Below are 15372 nucleotides of genomic sequence, written 5' to 3' on the forward strand. Positions count from 1 at the left end.
ATGCATGTATAAGGGGCCCAGCATAAGAGCAGGTCAGCAGGTAGTGAGAGTGAGTCACGTCCTCTCCTTTTAGACCATCAGCTCTTAGGCAATCCATCACTCACAACCTCCTTCAATCACAAAGGCTTTTAAAGTCTGTCGCTCAAGAAGATCCTCCAATCACAAAAGCTCATACTGGCGGAGGTGCATCCTCTGGATGATGTCTCGACAGTCGTTGAAGACGCGGCGGATATTCTCCGTGTCTACTGCACAGGTGAAGTGTGGGTAACAGTAGTGCCGGCCGTCTCCACTCGCTGTGCTGATCCTCTGATGACGAGAACAGAAACGACAACATAAGGGGAAGAAACATTACACTCAAAATAAATTAAATACTACTTTCCATTTGCACGCACATCGATTTCCCCATCTAGTGTTAGCTAACAGTGCTCCATTGGCTTTGCAACAGGGGGTTTATTATGTCTTATGACAGAAGTGCACATTTTGTAAGCCATGCACTGATCACATTTTTACATCATTATTTCAGAGACAAATATAGACCATATTACAAACTGTATGTGTATAGTAAACTTGCTTGCAGAGTTGCCAGGTAAATATTGTTAATATTAAGAGTGCTCATGCTGCTTTTGTTTTCAGTAATAACTGTCATATTTTTAAAAGCAGCACAAAACTGTATTATCAAAAGACTAAATGCTGACAGTAGTGTGTATGTATATATACAAAAACACACACACACGGCCACATATTAGGAAACGACAGTAAAAACTGCAGCAGATATGCATCTAACACACAATGAACCAAAAATCAATTTAGAAGAAAAATCAAAAGAATCATTGTACTTCAGTTTTCCAAAACACAGATATATGGTAACAGCCTTACAGTCTCCTCTAATAATAGACATGCACACACAAAAATGTGACATGCATGTATTATAAGCCTTAAATGTGAGTGTTTAAGTTACAGCTGTACAGTATTAAATCCACTGTGGAAAAAAGTGAATGTCCATCACCACTGTAATCAGACACTCAAATGAAGAGACTTACCAAGTGAAACTTTCTACATTAAATGATGCTATATGACACAGTTGCACAAAAGCTCAACCCCCGGTCAAAATAAGCTTTGTTGATTTTCTAAGTGAAAATAAGCTTACGCATCCTGTACAGGAATCAAACATAAATGTCGTATTTGTTTATTTGCTGAGTTTAACATATTTGAAAACAGAAACTTTTGCCAAGGCCATATTTTACATTTGATTCCCAATTGCTTCCACTTTGTTATAATACCACTGACAGTTGATATTTAAGTAGCGAAATTTATCGACTGGACTTGTTGCACAGGTGCTGTCCCATCACGGCACCATGCTGGAATTCACTGAGCTCCTGAGAGCGACCCATTCTGTCACTGTCTGTAGAAGCAGTCTGCAGGCCTAGGGGCTTGGTTTTATACACCTGTGGCCATGGAAGTGATTGAACACCTGAATACAATGATTTAGATGGGTGAATGAATACTTTTGGAAATAGTGTATCATGCTATTATACAGCTAGCCTAATGTTTAACTTTTTTTTTAATTCATTTTTTTACATGTATTAACATATGCTTTTATTATTCTCTATATTTACCTTTATTTACATGTGCATGTTATGTGCAGGCACATTTTTTTCCTTTTCTAATGTTTAACTTGATCCAATGACCATTGTAAATAGTAATGTTATTTTATTAATACAAACCTGAACAACAAAATTAAACTGCAGTGAAAACAGTGGCCTTTGCTGCTACAGTAAAGTACTTCTGGTGGCTAATTTTACAGTAAAAATATGAACCTATTATTAAAGTACCATTACTACAACTTTGACAATATTCACAGAATAAGGTATTTGATGCAGTGTATCCTGCTTGTACTATAAATGCTACCTTTTCACAGACTCTGCTGTTTCTAGATACAAAATAGAAACTAAATATTAATGAAAATTAATATATATGATTACATGCAGTTGAATACAAATGTTTCAATAACCTGGGTCAAAGCACGTCTTGTTAAGTATAACACATTCAATAGCTAACAAACATAAATATGGCATCTTTTGGGTAATTTTGGTGCACAGTTTTATTTGCTGGGTTTAACATATCAACTTTAACAACTCTAAATTCAGGGAAACAATGTAGTTTGACTAATGGCACCTAAACTTTTGTATATGACTGTATGGCTATAATTAGCTAATGTAAACAATTAGCAACTCAAATGCAAATCAAATGTATAGTAAAACAAGAATGGTAACTACACTCAAATGATAACATCTACTCACCAGGAATTCATCCCGGATAAAGTATTTTGCCCTTGTGACTCGTGGATCCTCTCCTGTCTCAGGGGATGCTGGAAAATGAGGTTCTATGTAGTTATAATGCACATTAATAAATAAAACATCAACACCACCCACCCACCTTACACTTTGCATGAAATAAATTATATGTAAATGAGGTACTGTTAGGCTGGTGTTTGATTTCAGAGTAGTTTATCCAACTTTGACTAATAAAGGCCAATCTGAATCAACACAGAAATAAAACAATCTATACCTCCTGCGAGTTTGAAAGCTGGAAAGCAGCTGCAATGTTCATAACACAACTTCAGTAAGGAATGCAAACAAAGTTTTATACTGGAAGATCATTAACATCCTTCATGACTTTTCTGCATCTCATATATCTCACCATATGTGGTTTGGGTTACAGCTTCTATATTGAAATACTAGAATGTTATTAGCCTGTGCTCATTTTTACATACTCATTTATCAATGCAAGTTCAGAGTGGAACCATCCTCCCTCATGTTGTACATGAGCCATGATCATCAATGTCCATCTTTATATTAAGCACAAACCACTGTCATATTATTCGTAAGACTTTTGCCTGCTTCTAAACGGCATGTGATAACAGCTGTGTAAGAGAACTAGCAGCAGCTTCCTCCCACCACCCTGACCATCCACAGAATGAAAATACCAGTCATCACATCTGTTCCCAGCTGCACATACACGTACCTCCTTTCTTCTTGACACTTTACTCATACGCAGCAACATAGATGCTGTCTTGGTCTAAGTACAATACATACTAAAATCAAGCGTCCAACAACTAATTAATCATGTTCCAGATACGACAGAAAAGGCACAGTCAAAATATTCGAATGCTTCTTTTTTTTGGACAAAATATTTTTTTTCCTTGGCTTGTTTGCAAAACAGATGGATTCTGCTGACCATCAGAGTTGAACTTCGGATACATGGATATTCTTCTTCTTCTATTTAATGTACTACCTATAGGATTATACACCGTGTTGAATCGGACAGAAAATTTATTCCAAATGGTCTCAATTGGACTAGTCTATTCTAGTTAAGGTGTATAAATGGACATACTCTATTCAAAGTTACTCAGGTTATTAACAGAATTATACGTAACTAAATGAACTATCCTAACAGGTGCAGCTGACGCAAAGCATACTGACACTACAACATATATCACAAGACAAAAAGTGCATTTCACAAGTTTTGGTTGGCTAGTGCACTCCACTGTATTCTTTCTAGGCTTACACAACTTCACACGACATTCTGAAGTAATGCTTCTATAGTTTACACTCAGGACTGTTCTCTCCCGTTTTTGTTTTTTTTTTGTCTACAGGACAGGTGGATACTGGAAAAGGCATGATTCACAGTAACATAACTCAGTGTGATGCTACAATAATGCTCTGAACTGGGATTACTGCCTATTAGAAACTTTTTTCCACAATAGGGGTAAACATTATTTACTGAATTAAGGTTCATAAGCTTCGTAGGGACAGGTCCTTGTGTCAGGAGTGATATGGGAGTGATATGGGAATTCCACCTCCAAAGCAATAAAAGAGACCTAATAAGAGACGACCTGAAAATACACAGCCTACACACAAATTCTTGTCTGTCCTATTCAAGAACAGATTTAAGCTTAGAGGTAAAAAGGCTCCCTCTTGTGGACATGCATTACAGTTAGCATACTATATCATGTTTGCGTGCAGCAAATGTGCCTCACCATCATCCGGTGTGGTGTAACGAGCAAACTCTGGAAAATATTCCTCAATTTTTGACTTTCCTGCCATGACCTTCTCAGCTAAGAGGTCCTGCTTATTCAGGAAGAGAATTACAGAGATAGTTCGCAACCATCTGAGAAGGAAGAGTGGGAAGGAAAGAGAAAGAAAAGTTAGTGTTAATCTTAATCTAATGAACAATGATAAACAAATACTGTAAGCGATATTACACTGAAAGGGTATGCTTGCATGTATTTGCAGTCTCACCTGTTGTTCCAGATGTTTTTGAAGAGATTAAGTGCTTCTTGTAAGCGGTTGGTTTGATTGTCTTCTCGGATGACCATATTATAGCTACTGCTGGCCACCACAAAGATGATGGCAGTTACATCTGAGAGCAAGAGAACATAGCAAGAATGAAACACGAAGGGGCTCAGATTAGATTTTATGGACCAAAAACAATGATCATTCATTTTTACCTGACCATTTTTCACCTTTTCACCTTCCTTTATCTTTTAGAATTAAACAGACTCGTTTTAATTAATGTGACTTAAACTGAAAATATGACCTCTGATCTGTTTGGCTGCCCTGTATTATGCCTCATTCAAAAAGCAGCCAGGCTAAAAAACACTCCTTATAACTTCAGCATGAATGGGCGGGGCTAAACTGCTTTAGACTGAACACGTGGATACATTTGTGTGCAGATTTTGAACACCCATTTTGTTCATTTTCATAAATGAACATGTTAACGCACTTCACTGGAACAACCTTAAAAATAGTGCATTTTCTGCAAATTGTAGTGCATTATTTGTATTTATTTACATAAATATTACACAGGCCACACTGTTTTTTGTAATGTGTTAAAATGAATGTGTTTTTAATGTGTTAAATTCAGAAAACGAAATAATTGTGTTTTAAAACATGCAGAAATGAGTTCTCTGTATAGCATGTGCACTTAACTTGCACTTACTGAACTCGTATATTTTCCACAGGCCAGTGCTGTGGTGTGGTATGTTTAGCCTGCTATCTAAGCTCTCTCCCAAAAACCTCTGCTTACTGTCACTCTACTTCTGCTTTCTGAAAAATTTTTATCATCTAAATATGTGTCAACAGAGCACAGATTTTAATAATCAAGCCTGCACTGTCTTCTTCTTTCGGCTGCTCCCTTTAGGGGTCAGCACAGCGAACCATCTGCCTCCATCTTGCCCTATCCATTGCCTCCTCTACTTTCACACCAACCATCTCCATGTCCACCTTCACTACATCCATAAACCTTCTCTGAGGTCTACCTCTTCTCCTTCTACCCGGCAGCTCCATCTCCAACATTCTTTGCCCAATATATCTACTATTCCTCCTCAACACATGTCCAAACCATCTCAACCTGGCCTCTCTGGCTTTATCTCCAAACTGCTCCACCTTCACTGTCCCTCTGATCTGCTCATTTCTAATCTTGTCCATCCTCGTCACTCCCAATGAAAATCTCAGCATCTTCATCTCCGCCACCTCCAGCTCAGCCTCCTTTCTTTTAGACAGAGCCACAGTCTCCAAACCAAACATCATAGCAGGACGCACTACTGTCTTGTAAACCTTCCCTTTCACTCTTGCTGCTATCCTTCTGTCACACATGAACCCTGACATCCGTCTCCACCCACTCCATCCTGCCTGCACCCTCTTCTTCACCTCTTTTCTACACTGTCCATTGCTCTGGATGGTTGATCCAAGAGATTTGAAGTCATCCACCTTTACGACCTCTACTCCTTGCATCTTCACCTTTCCACCTGCCTCCCTCTCATTCACACACATGTATTCCGTCTTATCTCTACTGACCTTCATTCCTCTCCTCTCCAGTGCAAACCTCCACCTCTCCAGATTCTCTTCCACCTGCTCTCTACTCTCACCACAGATCACAATGTCATCTGCAAACATCATGGTCCATGGAGCCTCCTGCCTGACCTCATGTGTCAACCTGTCCATCACCATTGCAAACAAGAAGGGGCTCAAAGCTGATCCCTGATGTAACCCCACCTTCACCTTGAAACCATTTGTCACTCCAACTGCGCACACCACCACTGTCTCACTGTCCTCATACATGTCCTGCACCACCCTAACATACTTTTCAGCTACACCTGACTTCCTCATACAGTACCACAGTTCCTGTCTTGGCACCCTATCATCTGCCTTCTCTAGATCCACAAAGACACAATGCAGCTCCTTCTGACCTTCTCTGTACTTCTCTACCAACACTCTCAAAACAAAAATTGCATCTGTGGTACTCTTTCTGGGCATGAAACCAAACTGCTGCTCACTGATCTGGACCTCTCGCCTTAGCCTTGCTTCAACAACTCTTTCCCATACCTTCATGGTGTGGCTCATCAACTTTATACCTCTGTAGTTACTGCAGCTCTGCACATCACCCTTGTTCTTAAAAATGGGGACCAGTACACTGCTTCTCCACTCATCAGGCATCCTCTCACTCTCCAGGATTTTGTTAAACAACCTGGTTAAAAAGTCCACTGCCTTCTCTCCTAAACATCTCCATACCTCCACAGGTATGTCATCTGGACCAACTGCCTTTCCATTCTTCATCCTTTTTAAAGCTGCCCTCACTTCCACCTTATTAATTCTCTGATAATAATCAAGCCTGCACTGTGATGGTTGGTATTGTTTGTTTCTGTAGCCTGTTCGCTAAGATAATGTTAATGTAGCCTTACCAGGCAACAGATCGAGACATGACAAAGCAGGTTTCCCTTTCTGGAGTTATCACTGTCACTCAACTTCACTCTCTCATGATTTTAATCATTTTTAAACCATCTAAACTTCAGTCAGCTCTTTAGTTAGCGAGAATCAAACATGTTCTGTGATGAGCAGAGCCGTTATCATGATAGAACAGTTAATGATAACCAACTTCTATCTCCTTTATCATTTAACAATTGTTTGACAGACTGTTGGACATTACAACTAATGGTTTGATAATCGTGTACTGTATTCACCTATTTGGTAAACGTAAAAGTTTTAATTTTTATATATCGCTAGACAAGACTGAAAAAAACAAGTCGTACTGCAGTAATTTTTGTAGAGTTTGAAGATATTAAAATGATACTACCCAACACTACTTTACATACTTCATCATACTGTTTTATTCTTTAACAAAAAAGTGAAATTTTTGTTTTCCATAACACAGACCCTTAAAATTATTAAAAAAAAAAAAAAACCCACAACAAATAGTGCCTATGGCCTGCTGCCCATGACTACCTTTCACATTGGCAGAGCTTGTGAGCAGCCACTTGCTTTGGAAATGTTTTTTCATTCTTTTTCCCTTTTTTAACAAACCCGTATGGTCACAGAACTAACTGCATCAAATCAGAAATTTGATTAACTGTAACCGTTTCGATAGATAATGTGTGGTGACTGTGGGGGTCTCGCTTGCTGAGCAGGTCTGCTTTGTTTCAGGTGTTATTCTACTGGCTGAATTTTGCAAATATCACTATGAACTAAAGTATTAAATAAAATAAAGTGTGAAATGAGCTGGTGTTACACACTAAGAGACCAATTACAGAAGTAGCTAAACATTCTCTAATAATAAAGTAATCAAATCAGCAGGTGGGACCACCATGGTTGCTACAACAGCAATGCTCTTTGCAATTTCAAAATTGTATTAAATATTTCCTTTTTCAAGAAACACATCACTATTTTTTGGCACAGATCCAGTACTTTTTAATTCAGAATTAAATGCAAATATGATAAACATTTCTAATTCTGGCCACAAGATTCGTTGCCTGTTTGGCCCAAGTAGCAATTTTTTTAGATCTGTCTGCCCCCAAGACACCATATTTAGAGTGGCAGAACGTGTGATGTATTTACCATTAAAACACTGAATCCACTTCCGCCGCTCATCTCTCTGGCCACCTACATCAAACATACTGAGACACAAAACAAACAATTTACACATGATGGTACCCAATAATTGTCCACAACAACTAATTAAGACAAAGTGAAAAATGCTTCTTTACTGATTAATTCCATGCTAAAGCTTCTACAATCTATACATATTGTCCGAAATAACTGCTGTATAGCTGTTCTCTAATACTTCATACAGGGAAAGACAAGCTATTCAGCATTCTGATAAGAATTTAAAAGACCTAGTTACAGGACCCTGGATAACATTCATATATTTAAAAATTAATTGCACAATGTATTGTTTTCAAATTTGTACTAAATAGTGACCACATTTCTCTTTCATCCTTTTGCAGCATCAAGCAGAATAAATTATGCAAATATGCACATTTTTGAGAAAGTGGCACCAGAGGATCTTTTTGTACGTAATTTGTAACTTTGAGTTGCCCATTACATAGTGCAAATAGTTAATGATGAACGAACCAGAAGGAACAAGAAATGGTTCACAGTATTTTAAGAAAAAAATAAAAAATAAAAAATACATTTACTTCCATAATGAATGGATTTTTCCCCCTTATCCTGACAGGTTATGATTTTGGAGATTTTAGTTCTGACAGCGACAATATGCAATAGTTGTATGCAATAGTTCGAACAACTCTGATATTGCTGATATATTGTTTTGATGATTTCTTTAGTGAAAATAAGTTAACTTAAATATGGTGCCTTTTGCAAATGTTGGTGCTTAATCTGTGCTTGTTTGCTGAATTTAACATATTGGGAAAACAGGAATCTTCTCCCAGCTGGTTAAAATGATAGTGGCTATTTCACTGACAGCTCTGGTTTAGCTGTCATTTTGCTTGAAGTTATAAATGTGTGCTGAAATAGGTCTAAAAGCAACAGCAAAAAGTTTATTGTTCCAATTTTACTTGATAACCCTTTAAAAATATTTGCATTTTCCTATTCAATAACAGTTTTTCAAATCAAGCATTTAATCATTATCTGCACCAGACTCTGATTTATTTACACACATGCTGCTGACAACGTGCTAAAATGCTTGCTTATATATATACAACCCATTATGGACCTATAGGCCATCATTAAAAAAAAAAAAAAAGATTCCAGCCTACACTTGATGACAGACAAAAAACAAAAAATCTGGTCTCCCCTTCACACACACAAACCTTAGTCTGGAAATGCCATTCACTATGACATCTGGTTAAACCACTGAATTTAACACAAATCAGTTTTTTAAAACCACTTTGATTTGTGGCTAAATGTTAAACTTGGGTTTCGCAGAATTGGAGGAATGATTATTAAAATCTCAGGCAGGGCAGAACAATTAATCTTTCTATCAAAATCGCAAAGCTGCAATTTTAATTACATGCTACATTATTCACAGCTGTCTTCAGTTTTAAGAGGAGAATTTTAACCTAAAAACAGTGTCTGACTGTACATTCAGTATTCAAGCCTCCAGGCTGAAAAAAAAGCATCTGCAGGACTTGTTGGTGAAAAAAGGCCCATAGCTTAATCCAAAGACAATCATATTTAAATCGAAATGGTGGTCAAAAAGATTGCAATTTCCACAAATACTTTAGCCTTATACACTTTGCTCTGATCCCAATAAAACATGTCTCTGCTATAAGAGACTTTTTTCCTCTCGACAGTCAACTATGTCAAGAGACAAGCTGGTCACAATCATGAAACATAGACCATGATCTATGAGAACAGTTGCATTGCCTTTTTTTGCTCATTATATGCAACTATTATAGTACACGCTGATTAACCTGAGATTGGGCTAGATGACACAACAACCACAAAAGTCAGCAGTGAAGGGTTTTCTAATAGTACAAACATTTGGTTACTTACTGGAAATTCACTTTATCCACCTGGAATCTTGTTTCAAATATACCAGAGGTGAGAACTCTGCATCTGAGCAGGTCCTGCAGGACACAACCACAAAGGCAGAGAGAAAGAAATGATGACACACACGAGGCATGCTGTATTTCCAGTTTTAAGTAAGGAATGAAAACCATAAACACTTTTATACGAAGAAAAAAAAAAAAAATGTAAGTGAAAAAGTAAAACAAATTCATTTCTTGTTCACATGTAAGCCTTGAAAAAGAGGTCACGCACCTGGTCAGATGGTGTGTAGTCACTCTGCTGAACAATGTCTATTTTATCTAAAAAGCTAAAAAAGGAAAGAGCAGCAAAATCAGAAAAAACATCAAAATGATAAAATATGTAAATTAGCTCCACAAAGCAACAGTGTAGAAAAATGTATTCAGAATTCTACTTCCAAATAATGATATCAAATGAAAAAGGGCAAAATGACCACAATATCAATTCTTCATTGAGCACTAAACAGCAATAAACATCTGATGATAAAAGATAAAACCTGCAGTCTGTGCAGACTACCAAAAAGTCTGAATACACCTAGTCACAGAAATGTTTTACTTAATTTTACGCTTTCCCATGTTTTAGAATCGTAGAATATCACCTTCTATGCACAACTATTTAAAGTTTTAGAGGAATACGATATAAAGCTTTTAACAGAGTGTCATAACGTTCGAATGTAAACATTCTGAAATTTCTATTAATTTGCTAAGTTTAACATTTATCAAAAATAAACGTGCCAAACCTTTGGAACAGGCCAAAATGTCACTACCCTAAATATGCTAAATTTAGCAAATAAAAAGTAAAAGTAATTGTATGCTGTAATATGCAGACATGTGTTCTATGTAGAGAACGTGTAACTTAATTTCACTTAGAATACCAACACACGATAATGTACAATACAGAAGTATTGATAACGGTGTTCAACACAAATGAGGTACTCACTACTGTGCACAGTCGATCAGCTGATACTCATTGGAGCGCTCATAACAGGCCTTCACTCCATCGTCCTGCCATAGAGTCTTTGTATGCTCATAGAACTCCTGAGAGCAAGAGAGAGTGAGACAAAGTGAGAAAGATAGAGAGAGAATACTTAAGTCTGCTTGGAATCTTTTTTTTTGTATCCATTACTAAGTTCATGGTTAAAGATGCTTTTAAGAATATACATTAAAGACAGTTTTAGTATTTAAGAGTAATTTATTTTGATTAAATTGAAATTTAAATATTTAGTTACAGCATGACAGGCATCAGCCCTAGATCGTAAAATCCACTGCACAAGAACAAAATAGCATTCACCTTTAAATGGGCCACACAGAGACAACAGATTTAGCCATCACTACCAACAAGTACTAAACTTTTAGTTTAATCAAGATAGCAAATCAAAATACACTTAGTAATGCACATATACACACAAAACAAATTCATATTTTCTGGGCCAGGATAACGCCCTCTCTCCCTGATAAAGCAGGCCTGGGCCCCTGATCATGTGTCTAGGAGACAGAGGACTCCTTTATAGACAGTCACATGCCCTCTCTCTACACTAGCCCCATGCTACACTGACTCCAGCTTGCTGTAACACAGGGCACTGCCCGTCGGCACCTGCATCAATGGCACAGTCAGTCTCCTTGTTTCTTTTCTTCCACTCATCAAATATAAACTACATCTAAAATTTATGTCATTTATAAAGGGAAAAAATTGGGCAGTGTTTCAGTTGAATGCAACAAGAGCTTTATGGTTATATGATATGGATGAACAAAGTTACATTACAATAAGGGCTGCAAGATAACTCATGTTCTTGTGACAAACACATTGTTAAGGGCTGCAATGACAGAAGAGATCAAGTTACCTCAGACAACACAAAAGTAACATAATTAGATTAGCAGCGGATAGAGTCAGAAGCCAAACAAGTTACCAAGGGGATAAACCAAGCATAGTACTGTAGTTCAAAATTAAGTCCGGATGTATTTTCCAACAGATACGTTTTCATCCACAACGGCTGAGCTACACTCCCATGTTACCTCTGTCAAAATGTGAGCCCTGCCACTTTGAGTCCATTTTGTGTGTTCTAAACTACATTAAAAATAATTCCTAGGCTGTTAAGAACATCAGTTTACGCTACCGTTGTGTGTTTTCCTAAAAACAAGGTGAATTTTCTGAATATCAAATAAATAAATGAATAGTAAATTAATCTGAATACTCAAATATTTAGCCATTATGCTGGTGTTTCTTTCCGTATTTATGATGTTTGATAATTTTGAAACTAAAAGTTATCTAGATTTTTAACAAAATATATTTTTTTAAATAAATGTTTAAGGGTAGAATTGACAACGAGTCTGATCTGAGTGCACCTTGAGCCCCACTTGAGCCCCATACACTGATGACAGCCATGAGAAGCAGCATGAGGATGGTGCCCGAGCCATGAGAAACAGTTTGATCCTATCGGTTGACCTGCAGAACGGGGATGGTTGTGGTGAGCTATAGCAGCAAGCTCTCTAGCACTCTCTGCTTAGGTGTTCACATTGCCCGTAATTAGACTAGCTGACACTGGTTTGGCTTCGGCAGGGTTGGTACTTTTAAAATAAGCGGAGATGGAAGAGAAAGAAGAGAACGACAGACTAACAGCCGATAAGGAGAGCTGAGAAGCTTGTGTGTGCAAAAGGACTGAAAAAGTCTGTTTAGAGTTGGAGGACACTGAATAGTGGCCTTTTTTGTTGTATTTTGTTTGTAACATAAAAGAAAATGACTGCAGCCACCGTCACGCCTGCCTCCAGCATCCCTTCTTCCTCCCGGGGTAGCACATGGTGTGCTACAACTGTAAAATGCTTCTCAAACCAACTCTAAATGTAACAAACGAATACTGGAATATTCAAATTATTTACGCCAGGCCTAACAAATACCATAATGATTAAAACACTTTTAAAAACTTAGCCTTCTATTGGCCATATATTACTTGCTGAAATTTTTTACAATACACACTGCAGTAGCTGCTTTACTTCCTTTATCCCCCAAGCTCATCTGTACATCCAAATCAGAATCTACCTGTGAAGCATTTGAAACGGTAAACAATTGTGCACGATTCTGTTGGGGCCTGAACACTAACTGTCTGACCCATAGGACTATGGCAGCTCCGAGCACTCCCAAGGGTTATGAAAACCCCAGAGGCTGTTAATGAGCAGGGGGAAGAGAGACCAACGGTTAATTATCCCCTCCACTTTAAATCCCCGAACAACTCAATTCACACGTATGGAAAGTCTCAAAGGAGCTGGCTAACACAGCATAGCTGTACCCTCACTGGATATGCTTCAGTCTCAACCAAACTTTTCCGAATAAGTTCTGCAGCGACATCTGAATTTGGCACAATTTCACTGTGGTACTAAGGAGCCTACAATGTGTTGCTGATGTTATATTACTGAGAGAGCAACAGCTATTAACACTTGCAAGATCTATATGAAAGCAAATGTGGGGTCATGGTAACCAAGGCATTAGCAATGCTAACCATACAACCATACAGTTACTGCACCAGGCATGTGTGCTTGATATGGACAAAACACTATATTGCAGTTGCAATGCCACATGTTTTAACTGCGATCTACTTCATCATTACAGAAATATGACCCTTGATGCAGCACAGTTAAAAATGTTGCTGCTTTGTTTTTTTGTTTGTTTTTTTAAAATCACGTAAATGCCTGGATAAATCAAAACGTACAGCGAAGTTGTCTGGAAGATCTACGCTATATATCTGTAACTAGCATACTAACAGTAGTGAGTGGTATGGACAAAATGTATCAGCATATAATTAAAATTTCTGGTGGTTTCAGTACATCACAGTGTATGCGCATATGTGCACTGATGCACATTGTTAGAACATGATTCACTACAGAAGCAGCAGGACTGGGAGTTGATGTCAAAAAGAGAGTTGATTCACCAACTGCAGGCAATTTAGAAAAGAGTCCACAGCTTTCCACCCAGTCAATGTGCACCTTGTTACACAACAATTTCATACTAATTGTACAAGGTCTCCTGCATTTCTACTCTGACTTGCTTTCATTCAAGTTCCATATTTAGATTTTTAGACTTAAGACTCAAAAACATTACTGTGTGAAACTGATTCCATCATTTCCCATCACAAAATTGAGAATTTCTGGACTTGAAGACATGGTAAGTCTAGCTCTTTTACTGGTCTATTTTTGCTTTCAATCAGCAAAAAGAAGCATAGTTTACCATCTGCACAGATTCTGCCATTTATTAATAGTAATTAAAATATTCATATAAACCAAGTAATTTCCCAAATCATTCCAGATATCATCATGAACATCAACTTTACATAATTACATAATCTTTACACAATTAAGTCACACAATTAAGCCAAAATAATATAAAGCAGTCTTGCATGTACAACCCAAATTCCAATAAAGTTGGGACGTTGTGTTAAACATAAATAAAAAGAGAATACGATGATTTGCAAATCCTTTTCAACCTATATTCAATTAAATACACTACAAAGACAAGACATTTAATGTTCAAACGGATAAACTTTGTTTTTTGCAAATATTCACTCATTTTGAATTTGATGCCTGCAACATGTTCCAAAGAAGTTGGGACAGGGGCAACAAAAGACTGGGAAAGTTGAGGAATGCTCAAAAAACACCTGTTTGGATCATTCCACAGGTGAACAGGTTAATTGGAAACAGGTGAGTGTCATAATTGGGTATAAAGGGAGCATCCCTGAAAGGCTCAGTCATTCACAAGCAAGGATGGGGCGAGGTTCACCACTTTGTGAACAACATTGTTGAGAACAATGTTTCTCAACGTGCAATTGCAAGGAATTTAGGGGTTTCATCATCTAGAGTCCATAATATCATCAAAAGATTCAGAGAATCTGGAGAAATCTCTGCAAGTAAGCGGCAAGGCAGAAAACCAACATTGAATGCCTGTGACCTTCAATCCCTGAGGGGGCACTGTATTAAAAACCAACATCATTCTGTAAGGGACATTACCACATGTGCTCAGGAACACTTCAGAAAACCACTGTCAGTGAACACAGTTCGTCGCTCCGTCTACAAGTGCAAGTTAAAACTCTGCCATGCAAAGCGAAAGCCACATATCAACAACACCCAGAAACGCCGCCGTCTTCTCTGGGCCCGAGCTCATCTGAAATGGACTGACGCAAAGTGCAAAAGTGTCCTGTGGTCTGATTCCTGAGTCCACATTTCAAATTGTTTTTGAAAATCATGGATGTCGTGCCCTCCAGGCCAAAGAGGAAAAGGACTGTCTGGATTGTTATCAGCACAAAGTTCAAAAGCCAGCATCTCTGATGGTGTGGAGGTGTGTTAGTGCCCATGGCATGGCTAACTTGCACATCTGTGAAGGCACCATTAATGGTGAAAGGTACATACAGCTTTTGGAGCAACATAAGCTGCCATCCAAGCAGCGTCTTTTTCAGTGACATCCCTGCTTATTTCAGCAAGACAATGCCAAGCCACATTCTGCACGTGTTACAACAGCGTGGCTTCGTAGTAAAAGAGTGCAGGTACTAGACTGGCCTGCCTGCAGT

At 37.9% G+C, this 15372-nt stretch overlaps 1 protein-coding gene across 2 annotated transcripts in view; it reads right to left on the reverse strand.

The window, feature by feature from the left end:
• LOC108434415 (GNAS complex locus) overlaps nucleotides 1–15372 on the reverse strand; it is a 32593-nt gene continuing 17221 nt past the window's right edge. Inside the window, exons 5-12 of one of the 2 annotated variants that reach the window (XM_017709514.2) lie at nucleotides 10764–10861; nucleotides 10059–10113; nucleotides 9792–9865; nucleotides 7893–7951; nucleotides 4302–4422; nucleotides 4040–4170; nucleotides 2301–2383; nucleotides 1–306 (exon numbers count right to left, since the gene is read on the reverse strand). In XM_017709514.2, the coding sequence (XP_017565003.1) occupies nucleotides 160–306; nucleotides 2301–2383; nucleotides 4040–4170; nucleotides 4302–4422; nucleotides 7893–7951; nucleotides 9792–9865; nucleotides 10059–10113; nucleotides 10764–10861 (768 nt within the window). In that variant the 3' untranslated portion in view covers nucleotides 1–159. The remainder of the gene's footprint in view (nucleotides 307–2300; nucleotides 2384–4039; nucleotides 4171–4301; nucleotides 4423–7892; nucleotides 7952–9791; nucleotides 9866–10058; nucleotides 10114–10763; nucleotides 10862–15372) is intronic. The other variant, XM_017709516.2, reaches the window with a different exon arrangement.

Source organism: Pygocentrus nattereri, chromosome 29 (genome assembly GCF_015220715.1).
Source record: "Pygocentrus nattereri isolate fPygNat1 chromosome 29, fPygNat1.pri, whole genome shotgun sequence".
In the NCBI taxonomy this organism is placed as follows: domain Eukaryota; kingdom Metazoa; phylum Chordata; class Actinopteri; order Characiformes; family Serrasalmidae; genus Pygocentrus; species Pygocentrus nattereri.